This window comes from Megalobrama amblycephala, linkage group LG7 (genome assembly GCF_018812025.1).
Source record: "Megalobrama amblycephala isolate DHTTF-2021 linkage group LG7, ASM1881202v1, whole genome shotgun sequence".
NCBI classification, from domain to species: domain Eukaryota; kingdom Metazoa; phylum Chordata; class Actinopteri; order Cypriniformes; family Xenocyprididae; genus Megalobrama; species Megalobrama amblycephala.
Genome location: NC_063050.1, coordinates 39,128,830 through 39,149,023, shown reverse-complemented (window position 1 = coordinate 39,149,023; position 20,194 = coordinate 39,128,830). Strand labels below are relative to the sequence as shown.

The window sequence follows — 20,194 nt, the reverse complement described above, 5'->3', positions numbered from 1 at the left end:
TACAAACATTAAATCACTCTGCACTTTAATAAATACCAATCCAGAGGAATAACGACCAGCATAAACCACCATAAAGACACCTGACAATATAGGCGCCGCTCTTTAAAGTCCAGGTTGTTGTAAACATCAATTTCACGAGTTCAAATGTTCATCATATCCTTTAATGTGATGAAGGTAAACTGGTTGGGTTTGCTGTCCACAATGAAGGGGCTTGAGTCCACCCCCACCTCCCGGAAGTATTTAATTATAGAAATTAAGGTGGAGTCAGGGTGGTGGAGAGCTGCCAGAAGAATTATCAAAGGAGTGAGGTAAGCAGCTGTGTATATATCCTGCGTGGCATGATTAGCAGAATTAGATGAGCATGCTCCTCCTGAACATCGGTTTGGAACTTGGTTATTATGTCTCAAGTATCTGTTATATACTGTACATACACAGTTAATTATTTATTATTTTTCACCATTACTGAGAATGGAAGTAAACAGATAACTTAACATGATGAGGGGAATATAGAATCAATACACACCAGATTCGAACCTACATTTCTCACATGAAAACCACAGCTCAATGTGTCTAACCACTAACCTGCAGCTCAAACAAAATGTTATGTGGAATATCATACTGTACGCTTTATCAGATCCAAATATAACTGATGGCTTACAGCGCTCCTGAAGGAGATTGCTGCCATGTTTTCTTATGAGATACTAAAACTGCCACAACCACTGTATTTTAAGGAATGGTGATATAAACTGAGAACAGGTCAGCAATAGTGGCCTGATGGAGACTAAATCGGATACTACAAAAGGCTAAAAAGGTTAGTTCACCCAAAAAATTGAAGTTTGGCTATCATTTACTCACCCTCATGCCCTTACAACCCTTTAGCACTAACCTAAGAAGCTTAGAACAGAACACAGTTCGGAAAAAGACCATTTATAGTGCTGCCTCTGGTAATATCAACACAGGAGAAGAAAAAGAAAATCAATCCATTTAGCAACAATAAGAAATCGTAGCCCACAACTTAGACTAGTTGTGTGTGTGTGTGTGTGCTTGTTTATATGATTTATGAGGACAACATTGTATAATGACATGGGTATTATACTGGTATTACAACGTGGTTTATGAGGACATTTCCAGAGTCCTCGTAATTATAATGGCTTAAAAAATGTACTAAATGTTTTAAATATAAAAATGCAGAATGTTTTGTGATGGGTAGGTTTATGGGTTGGGTTGGGTTAGTGTAGGGGGATAGAATATACAGTTTGTACAGTATAAAAACCATTACATCTATGGAATGTCCTCATAATGATGATAGGTGCAAAAAAACAAAACAAAAAAAAAACGTGTGTGTGTGTGTGGTTCAGGTATACCCTACATTATGGGGACAACAGATGGCAATATCCAAAATCCTTGTCATTGTTGGGACAATTTTTTGGTCCCCATGAGAAATCAGCTTATAATTCATACTAACTAATGTTTTTTTGAAAATGAAAAAAATTATCATTATGTCTATGTCTAAATATATTTTTAAAAGAAACTGAATGTAATTTTCAGATGCTTAATTGCATGTTAATTGCAATTAAATGAAAATGCATTATAATTTAAATTTATATTAAATTCAATTAACTGAACATTAGAGTGCTTTTTGACCCACTTAAGTAGGCCAATGATTTCACAATTACTTCTATTGTCTTTGAAATATGATTAAATGTCATGTATTTTAATTACACATTTTTAAAGATGAAGTTGCAATTTAGTTCATATTTTAACTTTAAAAGTAATATTGAATAACACTACAGTCAAAAAATTATAATAAAGTACTTTACCTGCTTTAGCACATTAGTAAACACTTCAAAATAACTGTACTTCTTTAAACCATGACAAAAGATTATTACTGTAAAACATGATTTTTATGTACTTTAAAGTAAAACTTTTAATTTGACATTATTACAAAGTGTACTTTTTAAAGTGTAAGATACATGAAAGTGTACTCTCTTTAAGTAGACTTAAGTTTTTTTTATTATTATTTCATTAAAATGATCTGCAAGTAAAGTTTAGAAAAATATATACTTGTAAGATTTGAAGTACACTACAAGCGCATATTCAATATAAATAAGCACACTTCTTTTTCACAAGGGTGATCAGTAAAACAGCTAAATATTGAAGGTTTGAAGCTGACAACCATCAGTTGAAATTCTGAACCAAACACTTGTAAATGTAAAAATTTACTTTGACATTTCCTCGTTTGGTTATTTGATCATATCAATTCATCAGGCATTTCCACTTGGCGTGAAATACTGTGAATTTGTCTCTCCTCATAAGCTGTTTCACTCATCAGCAACCACACAAACACATACTGCAACTGTGACATCTCAGCGGGAGTTGTCTGACCGTGTCGTGCGACTGAAGCCCCAGCCGCAGCTTGAACGTGTTTATGTGTGTGCATAGATATCAGACATTTTCTTTCTTCCTAGGTGCTTTTCCAGCGCAAACGTCTTTAAAATCCCTTCTCTGTTGTGAGAAGCCTGAGGAACTACTGTGTGAAAGTTGAACTTCAAAAAAAACCTCTCCATCTCACGTTCTGCTTTTCGCTTAGCAAAGTGCACCCTCTGAATTACAAAGAAAACGAAGCACTTACGGCCCACATAGTTGACAGTCTAACTTATGTTCAGTGAATCTCTCAACACAAACGCACACACATACACTCGTTTCCCTCTCTTCTCATTGCTGCGTTTCCAAAACGTCCTTCTCAGGTCTGTCTTCTTAGATGTATTGCCCCTTTTATCCAACCAATTAGGCGTCAGCATTTCATCTCCCAGGAAACGTGTTTGTGGCTTTAATTGGCCATTTGATTTGCATCGCTTTGATTTAATTCTAACCGAGTGAAGAGTTTTATTTTCGCCCAGGCGGCTGTTGTTTCCCCCGGGGCCGGTGCCACGTGTGAGTGTGTGTGGGTCGTGTTCATGGGTGTTGCTGCATGTGTGCGCATCAAAAAGCAGACCGAAAAGTGTGTGTGTGTGCGTACGATCCAGATTGGGGAGGGTGTCGGATTTAGATTCATGGTTAGAAAGTGTGTTGCCTCGGTTGCTTTACTTTCAAATATTTTTAGCATTCTTTGAAGCGTGGTGGGTGTTGTTCTGAACACTGTTACACTTGGGCAGTGCGGGGAAAGCATCATGCCTTATCTCTGTGGGCTTCCGGTCGACGTGTACAGGCAGGTGTAAAGGATCACACACAAAAACACTAACACACACACACACACACACACACACACACACACACACACACACACACACACACACACACACACACACACAGAGAGGAACAGGCCCACAGGCCCCAACTTGCCCACACACTCATTTTCCACCAGTGGGATGAGACGGAGGGGGGCGGACGGCTGTATAGTGGTGTATCCAAGGAGAACGACAAGTAGTTTTTCTTCTACATGAAAAGCTTCTTTAGCAACAGAAGCACAGAGGAGCAAAAGATTATATCTATAGTGCTCCTATAGTATGCCTTAAATATACAAACATCTAAACAAAGTAATAAATAAAGCAAGTAAAGAGTACAGCCTGTGGTTTGAAGCAGAATAATGTCACAGTAGTATATCTGAACGCCTCTAAGACTAGCTCACAAACCCTATGACTCCCGGTAATGCTGCATTCAGCCACTATTCTTCCACCCATCATCATGCTGTTCACACATGGACTGCGTACAATGCTGTAAAAGTGGGCAATCAAAAACACAAGCTTATTTTATTTGATTGGCATACATCTATACATACATGAACAAACCCTTGGGTGGTCTTGTTCATGGATATACAGTATGCGTAGTCAGGAATTAGTGAGCCAATGTAATGATCTGGCTCGCATGCCTAACAATGTGATGAAAGGAGGATGGAAAAACCTCATCTCTCCGTTTTTATCTTATTTCCTTCCTGAGCTTTCTTTCAGCAAGAAAAAGTTGAGCCAAGGTATAATCCCTAATTACAGACTTATAATTAAGTGTGCAAGTCCAAACAGACAAAAACACTAATTAAAGACTGTGGCCTTTATTCTTTGTTATGCATACAGATATACTGTGCATATGGAATTTCAACGTGATCTCATTAGTGTTTGAATGTAATGTGCAGTTCTAGCACACAAATAATTTAGACGAAGGACAGCTTCACTAAAGACAATTTCAGAGAGAAATGTCTATGAAAATCATAAATATATGTATTTACAATAAATCAAATTAATGTTTAAGTTAAACACAGATATGTTTATTTAATGAAGTTAGCTATATGTAGCTATTTGAAATGAAGACTTGTTAAAATAATACATACTTATTAAGCATAACCAAATTTATTTTAAGTTCCAACTGGAAGTCATTTATAAGTAAGATTTCCATTAAAAAGGTGTTACAATATGTTTCAAAATTCCTCCATCATTGCTGAACAGTGCCGTCAAATGACTCTCTTTATGAGTGAGTCATTGAATCATTCATTCAACCAATTCTTTCAAATACGGCGATTCATGATTCAGGAATAAAAACTACAAACATGGTGGATATGTGAGACCGATGGCTAAATAGAGAAGGTTTGATGATTAATAATCAGTACCTAATCTGACTAAAAATTATTCAATGTTATCAACATTATATTTCATCTGCAACAACATTGTGAACTTTTTTAAAGATATGTTTAGTCTAGGGATGTCCCGATCAAGTTTTTTGTGCCCCCGATCCGATCTGAGTCATTGAATATTGAGTATCTGCCAATACAGAGTCCCAATCCGATACTGTATTTTATATACGCTGTACAAAGACATTGGTAGATGTCAACATGTTACAATGATTGACATTGTAAAAAAGACTGTGTGGTTATGAATATGGGGCTACTGATATAAAAAATGTATATTTTCTATGTACAATAAGCAGAATACCAATACCGATCAGTAAAAAAAAAAAAAAAATGCTTAATTGGCCACGATGCTGATCCTTGAAATAGGCTTGGGACATAGTCATTACCTTTAGTCATTTTCATTTAACTTAGACATTAAATGCATAATTATGCAAACACATGAGGAGAGTTCTCCTCATGAAAGACTCATGACTGACAGACCAATGTGCTACTACATTTCTCTCCAATACAGTAGGAAATTGAATTAAATGTAATGTGGAGGGTGTTAACTGTTACAAGATGATTGACAGGGCAGTTTAAACTGTGACAGTGTGCACGTAACTAAGCGACAGAGCAGTCTGTTAAAGACAAATTTATGATGAAGTAGTGTCCCAAAGCTTGCCTACTCTTCTGCTACACACTTAAAAGTATTCTGCTACACATACTTTTAGGGCATAGTATAAGTAGGCGAACTGGGACGCAGTGAGTCATTGAATCATTCATTTAACTGATTCATTCAAAGCTGCAAATTCATTCCGCAATGAAAAATGACTGCCTTTATGAGTGAATTTTTTATAATTCAACCGATTCTTTTAAAAGTGAATTTGTTCAAATTAATAAATACTTGTAGGTAAAAACTTTTAAATTAAACCGACACATTTGTAATGTTTCAGTCATCTTTGCCTGTGTTTCTTTTTAAGTAGGTCTCGCTAAAAGTGTGTAAGCTAAATACTTTATGTAAACTGTTAATTGGATTTATATATTTCCATTCATTTCATATTGACATATTTTGATTTACATGCTTCCTACTTTTTATTGCATTTTTTAAAAATAGACAGAGTAAAAACATTTTGTCAGAACTTACATTTTATTTTTATTTAGTAACCTAATGTTCAAGTTTTGCAAAATCACTGACATTTTCTTCAGAATCTTGAGAGAATCATGATCTCTATTGTAAGGGAAAAAAAAGAAAAAAAAAAAAAAAAGAAAAAGAGAAGGTGATTCTCAATTTATCCAGAATATTGCAGGTCTAATATATATTTATAGTATGGTATTATCTTACAGTAATACTACTTAAAATAGCTGCTCTCTCTGTCTCTCTCTCTCTCTTATTCTAGTATTTATTTATTATCTATTATATATTTATTAACTTAACTCTTTTTTCTTTCATTACTCAGGGGTTTAACTATGCATTTCTCTTTCTCTGACAGGCAGTGACAGAAGCAGCCTGGGGTGTTTGAATAAAAGATGAATACTCAGGCTGGTTCATGACACTGGGGTAACCCTGAACTGTAACTGTAGAACCACAGAGCTACAGTCAGACCACAACAAAAGGATCACCCCACAACAACCTTCAGTACGGGGGAACCAGGGAATTGGAGAGCCGAGTTAATGCCGGCTCAAATATGAATGCAACTCAGTAAGAGCTGAATAGGAAATGACACTGGGACTCTAAATGCTTGAGCTTTCCCACTCAATGCCAGCAGTGTGCTGAAGACACAATACATAGAGCTAACAAAGAGGTGTGTTATTGTGTGGGGTTGTCTGCTCTGGGTGTGTGCGTTTAATTGTTTAAGTATGACTTTGTGTGGAATTGATGCCTTTTAAGTGCAGCCAGCACAGGAATATCTCTAATAATACCCATCAAACATTTGGCCAGATGACATTTTGGCTGCAGATCTAGAGTATGGTGCATCATTGAAAGATGATGAAGAATAATTCTGATCCCAGCATTCCATTAGCATCTCTTAACAAAGGATTCCCATTCAGTATTCATCTAGTCAACAAACTTACTGACAAAAATGTTTGTTGACAAAGGATTTTTTTTTTTTTTTTTTAAATCAATGAGGGTGAGGTGAAAACACCATAATTAAATGATTTTATTTAAAACTGTTGATGAAATATGATCGGGTGGGGGGGTTGAAACACTGCAAGATAATAACAATGCACTAGCAATGTTTTTGTACGAAGGTAAATATAGAAAGAATTGATTTAAATAATCCAATCATAGTACATTGGGGATTGACCCACTTGAGCTGGAAGAACTGAATACCGGTAAACTGAACCACTTTGCAGACAGATTAATATGTTCACCCAAATGCATCCTATATGTACAGTATATGAGATTAGTCAGCTAAATCCACAACATAAACGTAATATTACAACTTAATTTTGCACAGACAATGAAGTGACTGCATAAATGACTGTAAACTAAATTATGTGCTAGTATGAATGTGTGAATGAATATGTCAAAGGCAAAAACTAACTAAAGCACAAACTAAACGCTGTTCCCAGTTTGGACAGAGACGAAGAAACAGCAAAGAGTCATGGCCTACATCTTGTGCTAGAAACTGATGTAAGAGGATGGGAACTTTTCATCTCCATGCGTACCTTTGCATCTCAGCTTAATATGTGTGTGTTTTCTTGGTTCTGTTGCTGCTTGTCTGGAAGGATATGGGTAAGGAATACCCTGAATTCCTGTCGTGTCTCATTTTGAGGTTGAAACAGTCAGGCAAACAGGTCTGTGCATTACAAAGCTCTGACAGCCTTGACTCTCTGACTCATTTTAGATTTATACGATGTGGCGAACAAAGCCTTTGTGCCGGACACTGAAGGAAGATATTTTAATAAAACTGTGTTTTGCTAGCATTTATTTCCATATGACCTACTTGAATGAAATGTACTTTTCCTTTTTACTGTTTAGGTCTGAAAAGATGAATGTGGGAGGTAAGCTGAGGGTAAGAGTCCATTAGGCTTTATTTAGTATTAAAAAATTGCTAAACGTCAACATATGTCTCAATTGACCCCATTTACTTTCCAAATTCAGATTTGTGGTTGCTTATATTGATTGGTTCATCATTGCATGTTATTCAAAAGAAGAAAAATGACTGAAATTCCTTTTCATTTTATGCTGACATCACAAAGCAGGCTATTGGTTAATGTTAATTAATAGTCAAACTGCTATTTATGCATTATTGTAGCAAATTTGAATTCAGTCTGGTAAAAAAACGTCCACTTTTCAAGACCCAACTTCTACATTATTTCTAGCTGAAAATCTTGTTTCAATTGGAAATATGTCACATTATGGAAATAAAATGGATTGCGACTAGCAATTCATGCTGACTTTAAGGTCTCTGCATGACTAACTTTTCAATAAATCAGAAAGTGTCTCCATACTTGGACCTTTGGAAACGTTACAAAGAATTACATATCAGGTATACATGTATACACTATTGTCACATCTCCTCTATTCTCAATTATCATTCAGTTTCACTGAAGGAATATCTGGATAAACAATGAGTTAACCTTGCACTAATGGCTGTTGTTGGAAAGATATGTGGCAGTCACATGAGAACACATCCCATCTGGTCATGGTCATCAGTGTTACTAACCTAATGTGTCATCTATAAATTATTAACCTCTCATTTTTCAGTACGTTACACTTGGCCAGTAAAAAGCATCCTCTGTCATTTTTATAGCCTCGCGTTTCACAGATGTCCAGAACAATTTTATGGGAAGTACACAGTTCTGATGTTATTTACTGCAAGTGTACTTGCATTTGCACTAAAAGACTTTTAATTGAGCGGATGACATAAAATGTGATCAGAAAGGCAATAACAAAACAGAAGCAGAAATAGAGAGAATTGAAATTTCTATCTAAATTAGGACTTCTAATTGCCTTATATTGGTCTGAACTAACATTATTAATTCTAATCACTCCAATCTAAACCCAAATCTGTCCCTAAAATAAACTGCCATTTTTAGAGGTGAATAAAAACATAATTTAGCAACTTAATGAACCATTTTTCCTTTTAAGGAAGTCCCCAAAATTAAATTTTTTTCCTCTTCAGATTTAGAAAACTTCTAGACATTTTTCATCAATTTCCTCCCAATAACATTGCTAGGTCAATCACACACGCACACACTTCCACCATCATTCTCAATCCTTTATAACCATTGCAGTGCACGTCCATGTAAAAGCTTTCATAATGCTTTCCCAATGAAAATCAATACAGTCCTGCAAAATTGAGGTGAGCATTAGCAATCTCCCCTCATTTCTCTTTCTCTCTCTCTCTCTCTTTCTCTCTCTCTCCATGTGTCTCCCACTGTCTCCTGGACCCTCCATCACTAGTCTCCTCCATTAATTTATAATATCTATCTTTGGAGTTGGCCCTCACTAGCATATGCATGGCCCCTCGTGAGCATGCAAGTGTGAGTGTCAAGTATATCGGCTATCCATCTGACCTGTTGCCTGATCCCAAGTGTGTGTGTTGAGTTACACAACCTCACCTACTGCCCACCTGTCTGACCGTTAACCCTGCACACCCAAGCGGCACGTCTTCAGGTGTGCGTCAGCGCTAGCAACATTAACAAGCCTAGTATATTGATTGCCACTCTGTCTATTTAAATGTGGGCTGCCATGGGGACAGAATGCAGCCGGTCGATAGGTGTTGGCGTGAGTAGGTGGAAATGGGAGGGGCTATAGAAAAAGTGCGCTGCAGCAAAGAGGGAGTTCGGAGTTTCACTTAGGAAAATGCTGAGTTGTGCATTTATAGAAGATGGGAGAGACGTGCGATAGAGAGAGTGAGACAGATATAGGTCAACAAGATTTCCATTTTCATCGGCGTTCAATTCCGAGAGTGCCGTTTATGCATGCATCCGCACACGGGCCTATTTGCAAATTCAGACAGCGGTAGGGTATTGGCTTCCTATCACGCTATACCGTCCCATCATGGAAGCAACAGCCAAGTGCACACATACACTCACCGTCTGCACTGAGCTCGAGTTAGGCTAGGTCACAAAGCTCCACGGTAGAGGAGTTAATTACAGTGTGATCAATAATTGATTGAACCGTCAGAAAGAGTCCAACAAACTCGCCAGTAAGCATTAACGCTCTCTCACACGTACCAAACTCTTGGCTGAGTATGAATGCACACACAGAAGCACATAAATACGCAAGCAAATTCTCTATTAAGCATTTTCAGAGGAAAAAAAATGTCAGCAGATTAAGAGGATTGACTCGGTATTGGATTAACCCACCCACTGCGGTCAGGATCACACCAGCATGGATAGATTGATTAGGTCTTGCGAGGCGCACATCTCCCTAACGACTGCATCAGCTGTTTTTTAGGTTCTGGGTAAAGAGACTTACAATCCGACTGTCAGTCATGCTAAAAAGACCAAAAATGACATGTCATTTAGGACTCAATATCTTGCGTTTAGACCTCCGCGGATTTGGTTTAAGCTCCCAACACCTGTCAGAAAATGTAATGCGATCCCAGTGTTCAATTTAACCATGTCTCTCAATAGTACGAGGCCACCCTTTGGTTCGGGCTTAGTCCAATGCACCTGTCAAAGGGTGCACAGGTAATCTTTTTTTAATGCTTCTGTTAAGTGCTAAGCTAGCAGTTTGGATATGCTGCATTAAATATATGACCTGGATAAAACTGTAAAGATGACAGATTAAGTAAAAAAAGACAACTCTACAAGCCTGTGTGGTTTCCCTCTGAAGCGTTTCATGCTCATCCTGTCAAACACACTGGCCAGTTTCCGCTCAAAGTGGGCAGACATACTGTATATCCACTCTATATTTAACACTTCCAAATGTGTCAGAAAAAATGAAACAACATGTAAAGGAGTGGAAAGAATGTCAAAGATAGAAAAATAAGAAGAGTATGATGGAGAGAATGATAGAAAGCAAGACAGAAGGAGAGATAGAGAGAGACTGAGCAAGAGGAAAGAGATCTATGGTGGTGTGAGAGAAAATGGGTTACAGTTCTCCTCTCTTCGACAGTCTATTTTCAGTAGCTACTCCTAGAAAGGAGAGCAGGCAGTTAGCACCATATAACCTTAACCACTCCACACGCAGTAACACGACAACAGTACAGGCAAGTTGTGACATTTGTGCTTGTCTACAAGTAGTTTGGTTTTCTTTAGTGTTTGATGGGATATGATTTTGCTAAAAGCAGATCAGCTTGAATTTGCCTCAGAAATACAAATGAACCCCAGGCCATTGACTAGATACAGTACATAAAATAATGTGTTATCCAACCAGGGAAGCCTGTTTCTGCCGGGAAAATGTAATTGTGACATTACATCTCAAAATGATGACATTTTATTTCTCATCATTTCAATCTCCCAATTGTGACTTTAGACCTCACAATTATGACTTCATATCTCGCCAAATGGCGTTATATATAACAGTTACAGCTTTATATATTACAATGTGGCTTTCTTTCTCACAGTTGCAACTTTACATCTCAAAATTGCAACTTCATGTCTCACAGCTGCCATTTTTGTCTCACAATGTGACTACCCGTGTATCTCACAGCTTGATTTTATTTCTGATTTCAAACATTATCTCACAATTAGATTTTTTACTGAGGTGGAAAATGGCTTCTATATATACCAGATTATTTCTTGGAAAATCACATTTCAATTTACTCAAAGAAAATTTGCAGGGAGTCCAATGGCTGTCAGCGTTTTCTATATTAATATGGATGTATCCCACAGGACTCACTGAATTTAGGTTAGATTTGGACTCCAAATATAGTTCAAGCATGAGGCTTTTGTCCTGACAAGCCTTGTAACATTTTGGGTAAATGTTACTCCTTGCAAGCCAAACTGATCCAGAATTATTCTAAGACACTTGGTGAACATGGCCTGCATGTACTTGTTGAAAGTGCAGTGATGAAACTAAGTCATAGATCTTTATGTTCTTACCTGTTTGCTGTATTTGACAGTTTGGCAGCCATAATCGGAGCACTGGTCTGAGCTGAGTGACATGGCGTCTGCATTACTGGTGCCGTTGCCAGTGAAGGTGTTGGTGGGGGGCAGTTCCTGCACAGCTTGGTGCTTCTTGCCTTCCACAGGTGGTGAGTTGGGTTGAAGGTGAACTGCAGGCAAAGGTGAGCTGGACTTGTAGTGGCGGGCCAGATCTGGGCTTGATTGGTGACGTCGCGAGCCTAATCTTGGGCTGCTGGGGTCTCCATTAGCAGCTGCACAATAACGCGCAGCAATCCTCTCACTAGCACTGCTTGCCTCTTCATCCTCCTCTTCTTCATCACCTCCCCCACGTCTGCAGCCATTCACCGTCATAATTCCACTGTATAAAGAACGCTCAGATTTGGCAGTACCGTTATTACGCTTGTCTCTGCGTGGTTTGCGCCCACGTTCATTTTGGGAGGCCTGGGCTTGTAGAGGGGGAGGCTGTGGACTGAAAAAGTCCTCTTCTGGCTCTTTCTTGCCAGCCTCATAGCCGTTTTTACCCTGCACCCCACACTGTCGTGCTGTCACAACCAAAAGGATCACCAGAATAACGGCAGCAGCCCCAGCCAGGACACCGATGGCAACACTCAGGCGTTGTTTACCCAGAGCTCTCTCGCTGTCTGGGTCACCTGCAATATCCATATAGAGGGGGATTGCAAGGCTGCGGGCCACCTGAATGAAAGAGAGACAGAAGGAGAGAGAAAGAGAGAGAGAGAGCAAAAATGGAAAGTCATAAATGGTGTGTGTGCCCTTTGATAACTGCATCCTCATTTTACAGCTATGTCTGCTGAACCACATGCACGCATACACATTCATCCCCACTGCAAGGCCCAGACTTCTCAATTATCATGTCAAGGCTTGGATATTCAATCATAGTTATTCTGCGCAGGCAAGTGTGACTGTGTGTGTGTATGCGAGTGTGTTTGTGAATCTTTCATCTTTGTATTTGTGTGTGTTTCCTTCTATCCAATATCCAATGTGGGTCAACAGCAATTTGATGCATGAATATTTATAAAGAGCAAAAATTTTTTTTTTTAAGTGCTATTTTGTGCTAGGATTTCCTAGTTGTGCAAAGTTATCAGTAAGTTTCTGACTGCAGTTCACTTGCTCCATCCTCTCATGTCTAATAAAATGACTCCTTTCAATTTAAATCTTTTTCACTTTAATTGTACTTATTTGGCTCTGTTCTACACTGGCTCGTTGTTCAACAGCACAAACTGTTATTGTTTCTCTATATTGAATTACACTCTGTTTGTGTTTTTTCGAACAGCATGCTGCACTGATGTGTCTCACCTGTGCATCCACTAGCGTAGCATTGGCCAAGCTCTCATTGATGAAGACATGCACCAGTGCTGTGGCACAAAGGGAAGGCACGCCACTGTCATTGACCCGGACCACCAAGCGGTGCAGACCCCTGTGTCTTCTCTCCAGGGGCTCTGCCAAGGTTATGACCCCACTACTAGAGCCAATCTCAAACAGACGAAAAGGGTTTCCGCCTACCAGAGCATAGCGGAGATCGGCATTAGACCCTGTATCACCATCAGAGGCTGTGACTGTGCGGACTACAGTGCGGGCCCCGCTAGCGGGTGGCAGTAGGGTATATGATTCATTAGCGGGTGATGTGATGGATGGCGCGTTGTCATTTTCATCAGTGACAAACAGGGAGACGGTGGCGGTGGCAGACCGTGGCGGTTCTCCGCCATCAACAGCACGCACGCGGAATGAATATGCGTTACGTCGTTCTCTGTCAAAGGATGCAGAGGAGAAAATGGTTCCAGTGTTATTTTCAATGGAGAAAACTTCTTGCTTCCCCTCTTTGCCCTCCTCTCCACCCTCCTCTTCATCGTGCTCAACAAAAAGACTCAACTCTGCATTCTCGCCTTCATCTGCATCGGTAACAGTAACCATGCCGACGGGGCTATTGGTGAGCAGGTTCTCTTTGACATAGAATGTGAAGACTTCCTGGACAAATTTGGGGGCATTGTCGTTTCTGTCCGTGACCTGGACGACGACGGTAGCAGAGCCCTGCAGAGACGGGGTGCCCTTATCCCGAGCTATCACGCGAAATTCATAGCGTTCCCTCTGCTCTCTATCTAGTGTCCCAGTGGCACGAATATCACCATTATCGGCATCAATGTAAAAAGCTCCATTAACAGATGGGTCCAGTGAGTATGCAATTTCTGCATTCTTGCCACTGTCTGCATCAGCCGCCACTACAGTGACCACTCTTTCTCCTGGGGCATTATTCTCTGCAAAATGTACTTCCACTAAGCTTTGGGCAAAAGTGGGAGCATGGTCGTTTATGTCAACCACTCGCACCAGAAGGGAACTATTACTTGAGAGGCTGGGGCTACCGGAGTCCACCGCCACGATAGTGACGCTATACTCACGAATAGCTTCATAATCCAAAAGTGCTGAGGTGTGGAGAAAATATTTCTTTTTGTTTCGTTCAAAGGCATCATCCGTGGCTGGTGGTGGTGCTAGAGCTGTCTCACCTGCCGGTTTCAATGTGAATGGAACATCCCCAACCACAGTGCAGGTAACCGCACCATTCTCTCCTTGGTCGCGGTCTGACACCTGCACTAACGCTACTGGTGTGTCCACCAATACATTCTCTGGAACCATTGCAGCGCCATCCCGAACGAGGATTCGTCCAATTTTCCGAATTTCCACTATGGGTACGTTGTCATTTTCATCCCTTACATTGAGAACGACTGTAGTGCGGTCAGTGCGGGGTGGTTGGCCACGGTCACGGGCTGTGATGGTGAAACGTAGTTGGGCAACTTCCTCACGGTCTATACGATGCAGAACACTCAGCCAACCTGATGCCTCATCCAACCTCAGGAGGCGCCGCACTGATTCCGTCGCTGCTCCAAACACATACTCAACCTGCCCGTTCACGCCGACGTCACGATCTGTGGCACGCACCTGCAAGACAGGTGTGCCAGGTGGGGCGTTTTCTGCCATTTCTGCTTCATACACTGCTCTCTCAAAGCGTGGACTGTTGTCGTTGATGTCTGTGATGGACACGCGTAACAGAGCTTGTGAGGAGCGGGATGGGTTGCCGCCATCACGAACGCGTAGCACGAGTTCATAAGAATCCCGTGCTTCTCGGTCCAGAGGCCCTTTCACGATCAGCTGAGGTTGTTTCTGTCCTTCAGGTGTGTCGGCAACTTGCAGTTCAAACACGCTGCTCCTGCTGGCAGGTCCCGACCCTGTTTCTGACCCTCTCCTACGGTCACCACCGTTCCCGTTTGTTGGGCCATTCGGAGGTCGCCGCAAAGATGACCCCCCATCTCTACTGTCCTGGATAAGCTCATAGCGATCAATGCCGTTGCGACCAAAATCGCGGTCTGTGGCTGTGGGAAGGAGATAGAGAGTGCCGATTGGGCGATTCTCCTCAACAGATAGAGTTAGTACTGGTGAAGGGAAAGAGGGGGTGTTGTCATTGATGTCTGTGACTACAATACGGCCATCAAACAGATCCACCCAACTCTGCAGGGGACCTATGACTGAGACTTCAAAGTTCAAAAAGCACTCGTTCTCGTCAAATATCATCTGACACTGCGGCAGCTTCTCTCTGTCAATCCTCCTGCTGCCTGTAGTAAGCTCTCCGGTGACGTTGTCAATTTTGAAGTATTCAGAGCCAGATTCCAAAGCAAAAGTGACATCACCAGTCCCAATCCCAGAGGTGGACAGCCCCAGGTCTGAAGCCACGTTCCCAATGTGCACATCGGCCGGCCCCTCTTCCGCCACGCGGTAGCGCAGTACTGAATTGGCGCGCGGGAGCTGAGTCAGCAGCTGCAGGATAAGCACGAGGTAGCAGCGCGCGGAGTGCACTGCGCCAACGCTCCTGCTCCCCATGACTCTCTCTCTCTTTCTCTTTCTCTCTCTCGTTCACTCTCTATCTGCAGCTTCCTCCGGTCCAAGACAGACTCGCCACCGAATAATTTCTATAAACGCTTCCTTTGGCAAAATCTTATTTTCTCCGACAGTCTTTTAGTTCCCCAGTCACGTTTTCAACACGGTAAAATAAAACATCCACTTTGTGAAGAGCTCGGCATTGGCGATAAGTCTTTAGAGCTCTTTTACGGACAAGAATGGTCCTTTGTGCCTTTTAGGAGTAGACGAGAGTCAAATTTGAGCAGTTTAAATGACTTTGTCCGGCTCATTGAGATGCTGCGGAGCGCGGGCTCCTCTCGCGCTTTCACTGTTTTAAACTGCAATGCAGTAGAACACAAAAGAGATCTGTCTGTGAATTCAGCTCTCACATTCGCATCCCAGAGCTTTCGCCACTGGCTGGGAATAAGCCAAAGTGATTTTTAAAGTCTTTCCCCGATATTATATATTCTCTTACCTTAAACACAGCGAGAGGGAAATTGGAAATCTTTCCCCGCAGTCTTACGCGCGCGTGCCAAGCTCTTATAGATTCCTTTACGGTGAACTTGACAAAGAGAAAAGCTTTTCAGTTCGACTTTTCAGAGCACGTAAATTAGCCACTTATGGAAAGGTGGAGAGCAGGATAGAGAAGTAGCAACAAAAGCCTTTAGTAATTCCTCCGGAGTCCGTAGTGGATGTGTGTGAAGTGTTTGAGGAAAAAGTCCCGCATTCTCCTCCTCCCCTCACCTGCACGTTCTACTGCACTGCATGTGAACGTCCCTCAAATGATGCTGCAGTCTCTCCCTCTCTCTCTCAACCTCTCCCTCTCTCTTCCCCCTCCGTTCACTGCAACACTTCCCTCGCTACGTAACTCGACCGTTCAGATGAAACGGGAGACCGAGAGTGTCTCGAAGGAGCTCGCGCGTTCCTTTTAACCAGTCTAAACGCGCAAATACAGGGGGTGTGTTTGCATACGACCACAAAACAAAATACCTCAGAAGCGAAAAAATACACTGATACAACTAGACAAGTCCAATTAAGCACTTGTGTAAAAACAGAACAACTAATTAAATCAAAATAATTTCCAGAATACTGTCCTAAATATGAACGGAAATTTAAAATTAAACATCTCGTATGTGTCCGTGTCATTTTTAAAATGTTTATCAACACAGCAAAAGCAGTACTTATTGACAATCAAATGTATTTTTCTACAAAAACCAATTAAAATAAATAGTTTACATTTAAATAATTAATATGAAGAAAATACAGTAAAAAAAAAAAAAGTTAAAAGAGAAAAGTAAAAGAAGGTTGTAATAAATTCAAAAAAAAATCTATAGCATTAATATATAGTATTTAAAGAGGTGTATGTGTGTACATACAAACAAAAAGAAATAAAGCAACCATAACAACCATTTAAAGCTATTTTGTATACAAGTATGCTAGTGCAATTCCAGAGAGACATGCTGTTGTGTTTAACAATCTTATAGCCTGTGGTTAGAAGCTGTTTTATAGGAAACAGACAGAATGTCTGGGGGTCACTGGGGTCTTTTTACAATGGACCTGGCATTTCTTATCTATAGGCATATGGCCTTCACAAGAACATATGAAGAAATGCTTTGGATATTTGGTTGTTTACAGTCAGTGTGTTCAGGTTTGATCCTTCTTTCATTACTGCTATGATCAAGTTGAACACGATGATATAAAGGTTGTAAGGTTAGTGGTGAAGGTATTTGGCCTCCAAATTATTCTTTAAATAGGAGATTCAACTGTGAAATAAAAACTTCAAAGTGTAATATTGTTCACTATATTGTAAGTGTAGTGTGCAAGATAGATAGAGAGATAGATCTAGGCGTTTTTCTTTTTGCCATAATGGACCACTTAGGTTAAATAGCTTAATTTACTATTAGTCTATCTATATTATTGTTATTATCTTATTGGTTTTGTTGTTACGTCTCTGAATCACGAAGAAGTGTTTTCATTGTCTGAATGCGGCACTGCCTTTCGCTCATCCTGTGAACAATGAGCATGTATCGCACACACTCTCTCCGGTCCCAGCACGGGCTGCCCCGTAGCCACGCGGATGCGCGAGCGCAATGCAGCACTGACTGAACGTAATACTACAGTCACACAACAAAAGGAGCAGCCCTTCTCCGTCTATACTCTCCATCCCGTGTCTTTAATCTCAATCATGCGTTTAATTCGTGGGTTGGGATGATCTGAGATTAACGCAGGAGGGTTTCCCTGGTCAATCTCAGTTCGTTTGGTCATAGCAGAGGAGGTTGCGAGCGGAGGAGCAGCATCAGACCTCGGCACGGCTCTCCTGATGCTGCTGCACCGGGGCTGGTTAACATTCCACCGGCGTCACCACACGTGCGTGATATAGCCTATGCTCTGCGTCTCGCGCCCTCTGTTGTTCCACCGCGCGCGTTTTGATTTCGCTTCTGCAATCAATCGCCCAGTCGAAGTGGGCGGGGGAGTGGATTCAGCGTTCGTGTCCCGTGAGCACCCTCCATATTTATCCCATCACGTCAACGCGTAAATCTAGTTAGCATACAAACCACCGGTGAAACTTTATCATCTAAAGAACAGACTCGAATAGCACCATTGGCTATGAGACTGCATACACCTCCTCTATTTAAAGCATGTGAGAAAAGACAGCACAAAACATGTCTCCAAAATATACAGCGATAATATTGAATGTATCTTAAAAAATAAATAGTGCATTCTTTATCTTCATCATCCAAGAAGTAGTCAAAAGCATCAACCTAAAAGAAAGAAAGGTACAGCAGGAAGGTAGCTAGATAGATAAATACATTTTTTTTTTTTTTCACTGACAAGAATAAGTAATCTAATATTTATCCTGGGTATAAATAAAATATAGTGCATTCTTTATCTGTTTCTTCATCATCCAAGAAGTAGTCAAAAGCATCGCCCTAAAAGGAAGAAAGGTACAGCAGGACGGTAGATAAATATATTCTTTTTCACTGACAAGTAGTGATTTTTGTGGGGGGTGGTCTGGGGTTTAGTTATGAGTTACAAATTGCTAGTAGCATATGTAATTTGCATTATTACTCCACTAATGCTGTGGCCATCAAAAATGCGTTCTCTCAGGTGCGTGACTCAAACTCCCACCACTGTGCAATCTTGCATTTTCTAACTGATGCGTGGAGTGAGGACATGAATTTTAAACATGTAAAATGAGCTGGGGGAATTGCCTATGTATTGGGAGCACCAATTAGTTCACTGTGCTTTTGTACTTTGTTTTTATGATGATATGTTTGTTTTCAGCATTGTAAAAATAACGTTTGCATGGAATTTCATAATATTCTTCAGTGTTGCACTTTTTTTTCTACCTCCTAGTAGTTTTCTTAAAGCTGCAGTAGGTAACTTTTGTAAAAATGTATTTTTTACATATTTGTTAAACCTGTCATTATGTCCTGACAGTAGAATATGAGACAGATAATCTGTGAAAAAATCTAACTCCTCTGGCTCCTCCAAGTGGTCCTATTGCCATTTGCAGAAATACACCGCTCCCGGTAAGAAACAACCAATCAGAGCCAGGAGGAGTGTCTTAGCAGTGTCAATCAAGCTCGCGTGCGCGCTGATCACACTCCTCTCATGCACAGCGCCAGCGCGTACAGGCGTCAAATTCAAGATTACCGGTGTGCCGCAGCTTTGCTTATGGCGGACAAACAATCCAAACTGCCAATTCCTCGAGTTGCACCTGCTCATAAAATAACGACGGGTAAACGGAAAAAGACAGATGACGATGATAAAAAAGCCAGAAAGAAAGAATTAGAGCCTGAAATAAAACGAGGGTAAATATCGGAGCGGCTTTTCCGAGGTGGAGGGAGCTACGTGTCCTGAAAGGATTAAAAACCGATGCAGAGTTAGCCACATTTCTGCTTGACAAGTAAGTATCCCTGCTTGATTTGTTTCATTTTTTAAGAACTAACGTTACACAACTAAGATCATTTCAAAACAGGCCTGCCCGTCCCCTGCCTGATGCTTCCTCTTCTCCTCGAAGTCGCTGTGGGTGTGAATTCCTCGTCAGAGCCCATTGACTCGGTGTCAAAACTCTAGCCGCATAACATACAGATAAAATGTCACGCACTGTGCAAAGCAACTATTGAAACCTACTAATTCACTGGCTTGTCATGTTGCTGAAATAATGTACTAGCAAACCTTATTTAGCATTACATATCGATAGAATAATTACTTGCATACTGTAACGTTAGTTACCGTTATATTATCATACTAGCTATTTATTACTTATATAAATAGTGCAACGTCATATATTTACATTACATGTATTGCAAAATTCGTAATGTTTTGAGGACCAAGTTTGTAGTCAAAGTATGGGCAGGCCATAGTCAGTGTAAATCATATTGTTGAGGGGAGTGACCTGTGAGTTGTGCTTGTTCAAATTTTCAGGCTAAGTCAATGTTTTCTAAAAACTCCCTACAGCAGCTTTAAAGGGTTAGTTCACTCAAAAAAATAAAAATTATGTCATTTATTACTTAACCTCATGCCGTTCCACACCCGTAAGACCTTTGTTAATCTTTGGAACACAAATTAAGATATTTTAGTTGAAATCCGATGGCTCCGTGAGGCCTCCATAGCCAGCAATGACATTTCCTCTCTCAAGATCCATAAAGGTACTAAAAACAC

General features: G+C 40.5%; 1 protein-coding gene across 1 annotated transcript in view; it reads right to left on the bottom strand.

Annotated features, from left to right (window-relative positions):
• pcdh7a (protocadherin 7a) overlaps window positions 1-16,633 on the bottom strand; it is a 40,602-nt gene extending 23,969 nt beyond the window's left edge. The window contains exons 1-2 of the mRNA XM_048197415.1: window positions 12,938-16,633; window positions 11,600-12,316 (exon numbers count right to left, since the gene is read on the bottom strand). Of these exons, the coding sequence (XP_048053372.1) occupies window positions 11,600-12,316; window positions 12,938-15,508 (3,288 nt within the window). The 5' untranslated portion in view covers window positions 15,509-16,633. The remainder of the gene's footprint in view (window positions 1-11,599; window positions 12,317-12,937) is intronic.
• Between the last annotated feature and the right edge of the window lie 3,561 nt (window positions 16,634-20,194).